Here is a 14,902-nt window from a genome sequence, read left to right as displayed (position 1 = left end):
TATTTGTTAAAATTTAATATCATAATCTAAATTTAATCCATTTTAATAAATATTATCCGTTTAAATATTCAAATTTGTTAAAATATCTATTTATTTAAATTTTTTATCAAAATATAAAATAAATAATAATTTAATTTAAAATTTAAATTTATTCTTAAAAAAATTATTTTTTAATATACAAAATATTTTACAAGTAAAAACAGGTAACTGATTTGAATACAAATTCAAATATTCATTGTTATTTATTAAAATTTAAACAAATTCAAATATTAAATATTAAAAAAATGTTATTTATATTTATTTTGAATTTATTATGAATAATAAATATTTTATCTAATTTTTAATTATTTATTTATAATTATCCAAATATGATATAAATAAAATAAATGTTTATTTATTATTTATTTATTATCATTTTTAATTTTTTCCGCATTTTCTTGATTTTTAAAAACTAATATTTTTAAAAGGTAAAAAGATCACAATCACAAACACAGGACAGCCAAACATGATATTCTCACTAAGGATTTGGGTTGCTCCTCCCATTCCTATTGGCATTTTTTCCCATCTCTATTTTCCTTGTTTACACCTTCGAAGACAAACTACTTCGACAAAAAACCAGTATCTGATAGTTCAATTTTTAAACTACAACACAAAAATTCTGACAATTTTATAAAAAATAAAATATATTTAATGAGTATGAGCATTTTCGGTATGATGTCATTGTCATGCACGCAAGATCTTGCTCACGATTGAGCTGTCAGAAAGCGGAGAACTTTAGCAGTGTGGAGGCCCACACTGGGAATAATGGGCCCATAGAAAAGACACTATAAGCACACGTGCGGCGAAAGCTAGCTGTGTCTTTGTCCGCACTCTCAGGCACACTTTCACGTCGTCGGAAATCGAGAATCAATGTCAAATTGACGTCATTGTCCTAACAAAAGTTTCGCGGCGGCGTCGCTATTTTTTTTGCCACGTTTAAACAAAAGCGATGGCGATCACTCAGCAAGTCAAAATACGCAAAAGCTACCCACATCCCCAAACTTATTAATCAAAAGCTTTAAAACCAATAAATTAAAAATACACATTATTTTTATGAGATATGTCTTAAATTATAATATGTATTTCTCCTATCAATCTATCATTTGGGATAAGAAAAAATTGAACTTTTTTTAATTTATGAAACATATGCATTTGTTTTTTGGAAAAATATTTAGCAAAGTCTTATTAAATTGAGGGTTTATCATAAAAAAACTCAACTTCTAACAATTATATTTATGATATTTATGATTTGGGGAATAAAGTGTGGCTTAGCTTTGAAGCTTGGTTGGACAGAGTAAAATGGAAGAAGGATGGGGTCTTACAAGAAGAAGCTGAGTTGTTCTGCTTGAATCACGAAGTGAGGGGTTCAGTGGGGGACAGCCGGACAGCTGGTTTTCATGACTAAGTTGACCCAGTCCTATGGTCCGCATCCCCAGACTTTGGGGTGCGCACTCATCTCAGCCCAAGGCATCCAATTGGACAAACTTATCCGGAACTAATTGCGATGCAATAATTGTGATTCTGTCTTAAAATTTAAGACACTGAGAGCCAAAAAAAGTTTGGATTCAGGTGGGCGTACGGTATAATTAAATTTATAGTATAATCAATTAAATTTAAATATTAATTATAATAAAATTTTTATTAATTTTAATTATTATTTTTAATATTATCAAAATTAATATTTATCTAAATAAAACTTAAATCAAAAAGCACCAAAACCAGATAAATCATCTGCCATGATATCCGTGCAACTCTGTGTTGAACTGCCCTTGCCCTTCAGATCTCTCGAGGAGAAGGGCAATCTTTTCTTGAAGCTGCGGTTTGGATAAGGATCGATATATGGTCCACTTGATTCAATTCGAAGGCCCGAATTTAACAATCAAATTTAAATCACAGTGAGGACCAGCAGCTGAATATGGGAAAAAAAAAAATCTCAAGCCCCTTCCAGAGAAATCTAACCAATAAAAATTAAAACATCTTCATTGAAGTATTTATGGCGTCCCCAGCCATATTTTAAAAATTTTTCAGGGGGTACCAATGTACTATGATATGGATCACTTCCTTCTTGATAGATCTTCCAGCCAAAGCTCAAATAGTAACCAAATGGATTTGACTTTTTTTTTATTAAAAAATTTAAGAATAAATAAATTATTTAATTTTTAAATTAAAATAAAATATAATTTAAAATATATAATTATAAATTATGCATTTAAAATAATTCAAATAAAAAATTATTTAAAATTTTTTTTTAATTGAACTTATCAGTGATTTGACACTTTTCACCCACCAATTCTCAGCTCAAAACAATTTCAACGAGTGCAGGAATGTGTGGATTTAGGCAGCATATTTCGGCAGATTCAGGCAACTTTCCTGTGGTGTCTGATCAGTTTACAGATTTAGTGGCAGTTTGGAATACACGGTATTTTCAGTATGACGGTATTATTTTCAGTATGATGCTATTAAATTCATCATAATTAAATATTAATTTTAATAATTTATTTAACATAAAAATTTTTATAATTTTTTTAAATCATAATTATAATAATTATTATTTTTAATCTCATCAAAAACTCTTATTCATTGATCAACACATTTTTATTTTAAATTTCCAATATACACAAAATTTACATTAACATTTTAAATATACAAGACTGCTAGAGTCCATAGAGCTAAGATTGAAGTGCAGATAATGAAACCTACAAAAGTTAAAGAAAAGAAAACCCAATAATTTCATGAAATAAAAGCCTAGAAATTTAATTTGTACCCAAAATCAAACTTAATTTTTCAAGCTATCCCACAAAGAAGAACACTTTCTTCTTGCAAACCCAACCTTCCTTTTCTCCAAATCATAAACCACCTCAAACCCTTGCTGCTGATAATTCCCAAGAGTAGCCCCTGGCCCACCAATCAACTCCTCCTCATCACCACCGTTCATCAACATTAAACACCCCACGTTCCTCTTCTTCCTAACCCCGTCACCACCATCCAAAAACTCATAAAAGTAATTCCTCCTAGGCAACACCACACTGGATCCGTTTCCCGCAAAATGCAAACTGATCAAAGGAACTTTGGCTACCTTGCCATAGTAATAACATGGACTCATTCCTGTTGTGTCTTCTACTTCGCTTGCCCGCTCATGAAGTCGTCCAACTCGGTGATCGAACTCAGTAACCACTGAGTCATACAAACTCGCTGGTAACATCGTAAAAGTTGTCCCTGAATCCACCACCATCCCTCCACTCCCTTTCCTATCAACCCTCTTCAAATTCTCCTGCGCCGGAATATTCTTTTTCCCGACAGAGATTCCCTCCAACCCAACGGAATAAAAGTAAGGATGTTTAGGATTGGAAAGCATGTCTGTGTACACAAACTCAATATTTTCATTACCAAACTGCTTTTCTTTTTCCTCGTACCGACCAAGAATCAGCGGACTTGGCCGCCTAACTTTGTCAGGATTGAAAGAATGAGAAACTAAACAGTAGGAGAATCTGTTACCAAGTTGAGGAGACACAGAGAAAAGCTGAGCTGGCAAAGAGAGCAGGCCAAAACCAAACCCGGCTACACCAACGGGTTCACCCAACGTGGTGTGGGCACAACCAAACGTGAAGTTTTGAATAGAGAAAGAGTTTGGGAGAGTTAAGGAGTCTTTAAAAAGGCGGGCGATTAAGCTACCGTCACCGTATGCATAGTAAAAAGGAGGGCAAGGAAAGGACTTACAATCCGAGATTTCGATGGAGTCGAGGGGACAACGTGCAATGGCGCAAAGGTCGGAGGAAGGGAGGGAGGAGTGAGCAGCGGAGCAGGCGGAGGATTTGCATGGGACAGCGGTCGCGGAGGAGGAGAGGTTAAGAGGAGGAGAGAGTGGTGGTGCTTTTGATTCGCAGAGAATGCATTCGAATGGAGAACAAGGAAGCCAAACAAGGTCGCTGCCTGTGTCAAGGTAAAGGGAAATAGTTTGGGAAGAACGGGAGCCGAGAGTGAAGGAGAGAGTGTAGTCACTGCCAGGGGAAAGAGGGAGCGGGACTTGTTTTTGGCGGTGGTTTCTATGGTGGAAACGGGCGGCGGAGCGAGCTGAGGTGGTTTTGAGGAGTTGATATGGGTTGGTGAATTGGGCTTTGGAGAGTGAATGAGTTAAGGGAAGAAGGACCGTTTCTGACACTGAAATTGTAAGCCAGCATGTTGGAAAGAGTAGCAGGTATAGCAGGCAAAGAGAATTTGCCATGACTTCAGAATTGTAGAGAACACAGCAAAAGCAGAGTCTTTTGCTTGGTTTATATAAGAGACGGGAAGAAAGAAAGAAAGAAAGAAAAAGAATTTCAATTTTGGTTAAGGCTGATGTTTACAAACACAATGATGAACTTTCTAGGTGAAGTTGGCAAAGTTAAGTTTTAAAAGTAATTTAATAAAAAATCTTACGAATCACTTTGTTTAAGTGCTTCCTCATAATAAAGGGTCGGTCGGGGGAAGAGAGCGTAGGTTGGTTTGTTGTTAGGGGACGAATTAGTAAAGATTTGATAATTTATAAATTTGTATTAGGTAAAATATCAAAATTTTATGTATTTATATTCTATTTTATATTAATATAAAAATATAATATATATTTTTTAATTTATGTTAAATTTATTTATAATTTTCATTAAAATTTTAAATTATATAATTTTTATTCGTATTATTTTTATATAATATTATTTTATTATATTTAAATTTATTATATTTAAATTGAAGAAAGGTGTTATCAATAAATATATATATATTTATTTATTTCATGTCAATGCTTACAATTTTAGTGAGGATGTGATAACAGGGGATCATAATGAAAGTTTGCTGTTGTTAAGTGATATAGTGATTCCTTGGGCGGCGCATTAGAATTAGAATAGGATTAGATCAAAGGAAAAAAATTTTTCTACTAAAATTGTTGGCAGCTATTCAAAATTTCACTTTCAACGAGTACTTCTGACATCTTTGACGGTCCACTAGAATTTTAAACACTTGAAATTTCAAAATACCATACCATAGACAAAAAATATTGAACTCTTTCTTGTTTTTTTTTCTCTCTTTGTTTGTTAATGCTGCACTACTATACTTTTCTTATACATAAATCTAAGTTTTTGAACAACTATAAATATGTAAATACTATCACTATATTGTAATTGAATTTAAATTTAAATTTAGTTGATTAATACAATTATTTTTAAAAATTAACATATAACAATTTTAAAATTTAAATTTCGATACCAATAATTTTTTTTTATAAAAATTATATTATAACTTATTCATAGTGGAGATGAGGGAAGAGATTTTTTAAGATATAAGTATGATTTTCATGTGAATTAAAGAATATGTAGAGCTATGTTGGGTCTATTACAGGATAAGGTTAAGAGGCTTCATGTAATTGAGACTTTGAGTAAAGACAAAATTGTAATCTTCATTTAACCCTTTTCTAAATTTAACATTGTCATGTCTCCTAATAATGCAAAATGATGATGTAATTTGTAGACTCGAGGAAACGACACAGAGGGTTTTAACTAGGTGCCAATCTTGCATGGCTGTCCATCACACATTAAATTATTCATTGAACAGTATAATTTATAAATTTTTTTTGGGTAAAAATAATTATAAAATATTAAAATTTAAATTCAAATATATTCAATAGTGAAAAAGTGTAATTCATGGGATTTTAATTGTAGGCAAAACAAATAAAGAACCCAAGGTAAAAAATGAAGAGTCAAATTCAATCACAATCTCGCATGGCTGGACTCCTTCAGTCGAATTCAAAGTTGATGTACTAGGTAAACTCCAAACTTGACCAATTTTTTTTTTCTTAAAATCTTAATTGGGACCCTGGCTGACCTGCAATTACTTGAGTCACTGCAGCATTAAACCTGAATAACTCAATAAACAGAGCACTCTGTGAGCCTTTTATCTGTCTATTTAGTACTTAAAACTCAGGTCTATTTGGTAGATGATAAAATTAAAAATAATGATAAAAATTATTATAATTATAATTAAAAAAATTTTCTCACCAAACTTTTTAAATTTAGTAAAAGTTTTATATTATATTTGATAAAATTTACCTCATTAATTTTAACATTTAAAATTTACTGTAATTTACTTAGAGTGCAATTAAATCCAAATCCACCTTATAGCACTCTAAGTACCTACCTAGGAAATAATTTTGTCATCCTCGAAGAAACAAAAGGCAGAGAGATCTTTTCTCTTTTCGTAAAAAGAAAAGAAATGAAAGATATGTTGTGATGATTGTGGCAATGAGAGAAGTGAGTCAAGTAATCCATTATTGCTGCAGGAGAAAACAGGGAAGTCATGATTGTCCTAGCTTTAGGCTGTGAAATTTGTTTGGGACTATTTTTTTTACCGTACCCTATGACGGGGAAACATCGTGCATACCATTGAATCCATCCACCTAAATTTCTCACATTGAATTGCATGTCTTAATTGCATCTGATAACAAAAAAAAATCTTTGAATTTCTCATTAGGGGTAGGCAGAGCGGTCAATTAAGTTGAGGAGGCTTAATGTGCTAAAAAGGGGAATTTGTCGAGCAATGTATAAAAATTAGATACGATTTGAGGGCAGAAAAGAAACACGAAGCATTTTTTTTTCATGTTAAAAAAAAAATCATTATCGCAATCTATCTCTTGAATCAAATATGAAGTAAAAAAAATACACATGTAAACTATATTCACATTGATACATGAAATTTAACCATCAACGAAACAAATATTTGGTTACATGTGACTGTTAAATCTTTAAAATAAGTTCTTTTGTGGGAATTGATTGACAGACCAAACCCCCCCTCCCCCGCAACCCTCCCCCCCCCAAAAAAAAAAAACGGAAACCTTTACCTTAACGTGGCAGTGTGAGCTGGCTTTTCAGCAGGTTCTGCAAGCCAAAGTGGGGCAAAGCTAACTGGGTCCCAGGATTTATTTTTATTATTATTTATTAATATCTTTGGGTACAGTTTCAGGCATGCAGCAAGGGCCCAAGAGCTTTATTTGGAAACCTGAGTTAGATTCCTGAGAGCCCTAGCGTAGCCCCATTGCCCTACCATTGTGTAAAATGACAATGGCGTCCCAATCTACCGTTTGCTATTTACAATGTCTCGAGTTTTCTTCTTCCTTTTTACTTGCATTTTTGGTTTTTTTAGTTCAAAACTCTTCGAAAATAAAATTTTAAATGTATTTTAACAATGCCTAAAAAAGATATTAAAATCAAATAAAACTTGAGAATACTGTAATTGTATTATAAACATTTCTTTGCTTTTTAAAGTCTTCCATCCTCGAATACTTAAATATATATAAGGAAAATACTTTGTACTTGATCAATTAATACGAGGAAGCTATCAAACCAGAACTAAACCATATCCTAGTGGCAAAGGATCAAAGTGAGGAGGGGAATCCAAAGCAAACCAAAACAGTGACCTGTTATTGTAATGATTGCCTAGCAGCAGCAACCATAGTTACAAAACAATCAGTCTAATTATTATTTTTTGTTGATAAACGAATGATAGAGCCTTAATCCACAACCATATATAAACCAAAAAGCTTGAAACTGGTATATTTTTGTCATCCATGCTTTCTTCACAATCATGGCTGCCATGCTTTTGACTAAGACAAGAACAATTTGAAGAAAGCTTATTAGCGGATTCGAATTTGTTGAGCTTGGACTGTCTAATGAATGTTTTATCTAATGGAGGGTATAACCATCTAAATGATAGCATGAGGTTTTTGCCACATTCTGTCCCGTGAGGAATTCAATGAGAGATAAGAATAGGATAAGCAAACAACAAAGTTTGTTAGTTCCTTTCTTTTCCTTTCATTTCCAAGGATTAGCCTGACTACAATTCAATATTCATGCAGCAAAATCGAAGATGTGGGACACTGTATTGGCATAGATTTAAAGTCCAAAACCTAAAAAAACAAGTGGTCCTCTGCAAAGTCAAACTCTGCAAAAGGCTAAAGGGTATTCATCACAAGCAATGGCAAAGTCCAACTTACCCAATATCTATATGAGCCTTGGTTTAATTTTTAATTCATTTGTGGATCCTAATTCGATTTATTTCCCAGAATGGAAAGATAGGCTGCTTTTGCCATATTTTCACACCAACCAGATAACTGAGATTTTCCGGTCAATAATATACACAGTATAAAAACCATGAATAAGAACACTTTAAAGGCTCTGCAAGCTGTCTCCATTCTCATTACGCATGAGGCATGTGAGCAGATTGTGTTTTGTTTGATTTCATGTGAGCAGATTGTGTTTTGCTTGATTTCAAGGTTCAAAAAGGTGGCTCTCATGGACATAAAGATGATGACAGTTAGTCACATCCTCAGATATGCCACTGAAAGGTATTAAAGCCTCAGAACAACACAACAACATATTCCTAGCACAAGATGCAATCACTATTGCAATTTATCTGCTATAACCAGGAATCAAGCTAAAATTGAGAGATCAGATTCTGTGTGCCAACTGGGGTATTAGCAACTCCTCATAATCATCCACAACCACCTGATTCAGAAATTTCCAGTTTGTCAATGCCCTCATTACCATTTATGAAGATAATTTTGGGTTAGAACAATAAGAAAGAGTAATTTGTAGTAGTACCTCGTATCTCCCACCACGGTAAGTATACTCTACATGCAATTGCTTAGGTTCCCCAGGGCAAGGATCGCAGAAGCCCATAATGCCCGACTTCTTTACACCATCATGAAGCTGTGTCAAGAGATAAACAACCAAGGTTATGCTACTAATGGGATTGATCAACTGCAGAATGCTGATTTTTCAGATGCACATGTAGCAAATGAACAAACAAGTATGCACCAATAGTCAAATTATCCAAATCCCTGTTTATGTACTTAATACACCTTTCAAGGGTCTTAATGCTGAAAGAAATGTACCCTCCTGGGTTCTCCTATGTTTTAGATTTCTTTTTGGTGAAAGCTTCCATACCATTACTTCATGCCCAAAAAATAACTAGTGTAGGAACTTTGTCTTCCAAAATTCTTTCGAGTTATTAACTAGTTAAATTCAAGGCAGTTATCACAGTAAATCAGATAACATATACATACATATAGTCAACAAACAGGATTTAAAAGAAACAAACCTTAAGTTGCCCCGAATCATTAACAAGGAAATTAAGAGGTAATGTTACATCCAACACTTGTGAGGCTAATTCATCATTAGTTTCTCTCAGCTCATCTCCTTCCCTTAAAGCTTTACGATTTCCATAAATTGCCTTAGTAATAACCAGTCCCCCTGTTTCCTGTTGCTTATTTCTTTTTCTGTTGGCCACATTCTCTAGCAACTGCTGAGCTTTTGCGGCTGCTTCCCTTGCCTCTCGAACCTTAATGCACATCAAGTAAAATACATTCATAAAATTTTTGAACAATACTCATCAGCTGCCTATAAAAGAAGTGCACAAGCCCAAAATATTAGATCTCATAATTATTAAAAGTTATATTCACCACACTCCCAGCTGAAACATCACAAAATTCATTCATCAAAGCATGATTTTGTAAATGTAAAATATTACACAGATTGCATCTTGGTTTTCATTCATGTGAGACACTGTGACCAACTAAAATAAATACATAAACAGAAAGAAGTTGCATCATAAATATACAACAGCAGAAGATTTCTAGGATCTTTATGAAAGTAATAAAGAGGCCAAAACCCATTTAAATATTATGAATACCTAATGCATTTGGGTAAACATACCTGGGTGGCAGTCCTTTCCATATTTTCTAAGGCCTTCTGCTTTTCCCTCTTAAGGTAATATGGTTTAAAAACAAATTTCTGCAAGTGCACATGTAAGGATAGTTATTTACATCATCAAATAAATATAATTAAAAAAAAAAAAGAAGCATGAAAATATGGAGACATATCCAGTTTATCCTAAGCCATGTGATATTTAGCTTGAATTGGGTACAAAATAACTAGTAAAATAATAGATTTTATATAAAAGAACTAAAGAGTATATCCATGCAGCTAACATCCAAATAGCCCATCTAGTTTATCTGACCTGAAATGGGAGGTAAAGAGCAATAAGAAATTCAAATTGTAACCAATTAATTAAAACTACAAGGAGAAGCATAAGTGGTTACCTTGAGTATAAAGTAAATTGATGTGGGAACTATAAATGCCCCAGTAGCTAACACAGGATTCAAATGCCTGGAAAGCAAAATCTGCATATAACACATAAGAAACAGATTAAAATGCAGGAACCATAATCAGTATGAGAGTTCAATCTGTATTACATAAATCCCAACAGGACAAAACTAAATTTCCATATTCTTCCTTGCATTAAGTCTACAATTTCTTTTGCTTAATCATGCTTACATACAACGCCATATAGCTAACTGTTATCACACTTCAATAAATGGATCTAGAAGTTTATAGGTAGGCATCTGTTTGTGACTTTGTGTCTAAGCCATAACAAATCATCTGAACACAGATATGATTTCCCAATGATATATTATTTTCTAATTCTTCATGTAGAAAGCTCAAGTCATATACACTTGCAACAGTATCTTTCAGTTTCTAGTAAAATGTTAACAATTAGACAAAAGTTTTCTAAATGATAATATCATAACTTTTATAACATAGCTTCTGCTGTAACTTAAAAGCATTTCATTTCAGAAAACTGACAATAATGCAAGGATAGAATATTATATCCCATGAAATTCTACACAAGCACAAATTCTCTTTCTAGACCCTAAATCAATATTAGAGAAGGTTCAAGGTGTCAAAGAATTAATGTTTCAATGGACCAACAAGTTAATTTTCATAAAGATCTTCATTAGAGCTATGTATTTTATTTTTTGCATACTAATGAAATAAATTGTTAATGTGTTTATCTCATTCAGTCAATCTTTTTACTAGCAATTATGCAAAAAAAAAAAAAAATGATTACATTGCGTAAGTTTATGCATTTACTGAAATTGACTCCACAATTAGGTTTAATGAATTGTATTATATTTATTTGAAAAATCGATACATAAAAGAGAAAGACATGAATTGATCTAAAACCAAAAAAATTATCACTTGTTATCAAATAATGAATTAAATTGGGTTCTAATGGAATGGCTGATTGTTTAATTGTCATCTCTTCATTATATATAGAATAGGCGAATTGTCCCATAATTTCTATGAAAACAATCAGATATGGGTAAAGGAATTTACCATGAGAAATTAGATGCAAGTAGAGAATATATGTAGAAAATAAGATTTAGCTACAATATTAGTTTTATTATTAAATCATGGCACCAAAATTGAGATAATAAGTTGAGTCAAGCTATTTGTATGATTCTATCTTTGTTGAAAGAAGTGCCATGAGAAATTAGATGCAAGTAGAGAATATATGTAGAAAATAAGATTTAGCTACAATATTAGTTTTATTATTAAATCATGGCACCAAAATTGAGATAATAAGTTGAGTCAAGCTATTTGTATGATTCTATCTTTGTTGAAAGAAGTACCACACATCAAAACATCAAATGAAAATCAGAAAAACAATGTCATGCCTCAAATATAAATGACCTTTGAAACAAGTGAGAGGACATGAATATTCTTACAGGAATAATTAACTTTTGGCCTCCACGGTGCAACTCAAATCTCCAAAAGATACCCTGTCAACAAAAGAAAAGATATATAAGATATTTTTGGTTTTTATCTCTATATGACAACATCATCACACATATAAATCAAGTATGGACTAACTAAACAAGTCAGTATAACACAATAATGCCAACAAAATGATATCTGATAACCCATTGTTGTGTGCAGGAACAATACATTTCTTCATAGCCATATTCATGAATAAGTAGGTTTTTTCACCAAAATATGACATTATAATGAGCAATCCCTTTATGGTAAGACATATGCAATTACCCGAATTCCAATTGTATACAACATGCGAACAGTGCTAAAATCAGACACTTTCCTCCCACCACCAACTTCAACCTCAAGTGCAGTGCTGAAAAAAAAAAAAAAATCAGCAGTCAGTGCAGACCCTTGAGATTAGCAACCACTGTTCTAACTAACTACTTAATAAAAATAGCGGCTCATTGAAGAAGCAAATTTGATGTCCAAGGTGCCACAGCTAAATGACAGCATTAAACAACCTGGTGTCTTGGTCAATTAAGGGAATGTTTACAATAATAAACTTTTATCGCTTGTTAAGTATTCCATTAACAAACTGATCATTTGGGTTAAAATTTAAGTTTTGTCTCAGCAATTTCCAGAAAATTACGAAAACATGAACAAGTTTATATATGCTTGTGACTGTGTTTCAATTGTTTTAACCAAATGCTTTATCAAACATTCATGATACTTACAGCTTCTCATAGTGAGATGTGTGCCCTTTGATTTTACAAGGACTAGCATAAACACTTATCAAAAAGTCCTAAAGGAAGTCGCAGTTGAAAGACAAGAGGGAATTGTTTCTGCAAGCTTCTTGGACAATATTATGCAAGAAAATGATAATTATGCAAAGGATTTTTATTTTCTTTTTTTGAGCATCCTCTTTAATTACAATGTTTTGATACGATCTATACATAACTCATAGTCCAGATCATGCAATATACAATATTTGTAAACCTCATAAACAGAATGGAAGAAACATAACTTTGCAATAGATATTAATCCAAAAAAAAAATTGCAATAGAAACTCATTTATCAGCATAAAAAGCATAGAAAAAGAATAAAAACTAACTTGCCTCACTTATTAATCATCAATATCAGTTATGCAAACATACCTTCCAACTCTCCCTGCAATACGACCATGGGATTTTGAAGAAAAACGATGAGTATAATGAGCTGATACCCCAAATGAATGTGTACCAAACTGCAGTTCTTAACATGAAAGAAAATTTTATATTCAAATACAATTGGGGTCATGCTGACAGAAATAAATAACTAAATCAAAGCAAGAGGTTTTGAATAAAAGGTGGAGAAAAGAAATGAGAAATGCAAAATCTGAAAATTTACAGGTCAACTACTATGATATGTTATCATTACAATATGCAAATGATTGTTCGTTTGTCCTTATCACCATAAGAGATTGAAACAGCAATATTGATAAATCATAATAGCAGAATCAATGTGCCAAATGATTATAGCTCCAAATGCTATAAACTTTTGTGCAAAATTACATAGTTGATCTCCATTCAAAGTCAAGATCTCTAGTTCACAATCGGACCAAGAGCAACAAAATTTCGCTTGAAATTCTGGGATAGTTATTGATTATTTTGATAAGTGGAAAAAGCTAATTTTGCGCCTTTAAGGGTCTACCCTAGTCCAAGAACAGGACAATCTAAGTATAATAATTGCAAATAAAGTCTTTTGGGTATCAAAGGTAGCCCCTACACTTTTATGCGGAATTTGATATTTTCTGTAAGGAAGCTCCATTGCAATTTTTCTTTCTGTTAGTTATTCTGCCATAAATTTAGTAGTCTAGATAGTGAACATAGACTTACCTTCACTTCTCCACCAGCAGACATATTTTGATCTTTCTTTTGCCATCCAACCCCGATAGATGACTCTGGACCTAGCAAAAGTTCTATCTGTAGAAATGGTGAAGACCAAAAACCAACTGACAGATATTAGAAGCCTCAAACAGATTAGCTAAAATTAAGAGTTAGGATTTCACAAATTTCTCAGCCGAGAATGATAAAACAACTTAAATAAAAAACAAAAGTTGCATACATTTCCACTTGCTGTCTCAGAGAGTTGACGAGTCCAGGAATTGGTAAGATTAATCGAACCATCATGAAAAGACTTTGCAATGGCCATTGTTGCAGTTGAGTGTACCGATAATTGACTGGAAAAAAATAAGGAGAGAATGAAGAAACAGAGTAAAACTACTAACTTATTGAGTAGACAAATATAGTTAAACCCTGAATGCCCCACCGTGTCGTCTGCACTCCTATAAGACCGTGTAAGCCCGCTGATCCTATAAACTCTATGGAAGAAGCTGAGGAAATCTGATGCTTAAATACAGCCGAGGCAATCCCACCACCGGAATCTTCCTTGACTTGCAAATTTCCACCAATTGCAAGAGCATTACGTTTTGATAATTGAGACTGAACTTCGCTAGCCATAGCCATTCTGAAAATTTATAAAAAACATACAATTTACTATATTAATGATGCTATATTCAAGCAAATTAAGGAACTAAGGAAAAGAAAGGACAGGGCAATACCCTTCCATAATGCCATCACCGTCTAGAAACTGTGGCAGCGACAAATTAGCCAGTATTGTACCGGAAGGTCGAATATGCGCCGACGTCTTTTGTTGTTCCTTCATCCGTTTCAACTTTTCGAGTTTTTCTTTTATCTCTTCCACTTTATTCAACTTTGGGCCAAGCTCTAATCCAGAATTCAAACCCTCCATACCATAAATATCGTATATTTGCCTTTTGTTTTCATCCGATAATATTTCATATGCTTCACATATTCTTTGGAAATTCTCCGTAGCAATTTCCTTCATCTAAAAAAAAAAAAACAATACTAATTCTTAAGTAAAACTTCAAATAGAAAGCATTTATATATAAGAAAAAAAAAAAACTTACATGCGGAGCCTGGTATTTGTCAGGGTGATAAACTTGAGCCCATTGCCGATAAGCTCTGCGGATTTCTTCATCGGAGGCGTCCGGTGATAGGTGTAAGAGTGCGTACAGTTCTCTGTTTGGGGCTCCGCTACCATCGTCTTCCTTCATCCTTTTTTCTCTCTTCAACTTGAAATCGACAGAAAGAAGGGGGCGTTTTCTCTGTTTCTATGGTTTGGGGTTTTGGGGGTTTTTGCTTGCAAGCGTGGGGGTTATTATTTGCGCACGGTTGTCTGAAAAA

General features: G+C 33.1%; 2 protein-coding genes across 3 annotated transcripts; both read right to left on the bottom strand.

Moving 5' to 3' along the window:
- Positions 1 to 2,619: 2,619 nt before the first annotated feature.
- On the bottom strand, positions 2,620 to 4,507 carry LOC111315275 (putative aspartyl protease At4g16563). The gene has a single exon (XM_022916882.2). The coding sequence runs from the start codon at positions 4,259 to 4,261 to the stop codon at positions 2,816 to 2,818; it is 1,446 nt and encodes a 481-aa protein (XP_022772617.2). The 5' UTR covers positions 4,262 to 4,507; the 3' UTR covers positions 2,620 to 2,815.
- A 3,643-nt stretch (positions 4,508 to 8,150) lies between these two features.
- OWL1 (DNAJ heat shock N-terminal domain-containing protein) lies at positions 8,151 to 14,902 on the bottom strand. Of its 2 annotated transcripts, XM_022902990.2 has the most exons (13): positions 14,626 to 14,900; positions 14,257 to 14,543; positions 13,965 to 14,162; positions 13,761 to 13,875; positions 13,532 to 13,618; positions 12,812 to 12,900; positions 11,946 to 12,030; positions 11,630 to 11,683; positions 10,160 to 10,240; positions 9,774 to 9,851; positions 9,160 to 9,399; positions 8,661 to 8,768; positions 8,151 to 8,564 (listed from the first exon to the last, which is right to left on the bottom strand). In XM_022902990.2, exons 1-13 carry the CDS (start codon positions 14,770 to 14,772, stop codon positions 8,508 to 8,510), a joined length of 1,626 nt encoding a protein of 541 aa, XP_022758725.1. In that variant the 5' UTR covers positions 14,773 to 14,900; the 3' UTR covers positions 8,151 to 8,507. The 2 variants fall into 2 exon arrangements, with proteins under 2 accessions (XP_022758725.1, XP_022758735.1); XM_022903000.2 differs by lacking the exon at positions 9,160 to 9,399 and having other exon boundaries at positions 14,626 to 14,902.

The sequence above is a fragment of the Durio zibethinus genome, chromosome 9 (assembly GCF_047325235.1).
Source record: "Durio zibethinus cultivar Kanyao isolate XHJ-2024 chromosome 9, ASM4732523v1, whole genome shotgun sequence".
Classification (NCBI taxonomy): Eukaryota; Viridiplantae; Streptophyta; class Magnoliopsida; order Malvales; family Malvaceae; genus Durio; species Durio zibethinus.
This window is presented reverse-complemented; position numbering and strand designations above follow the sequence as displayed.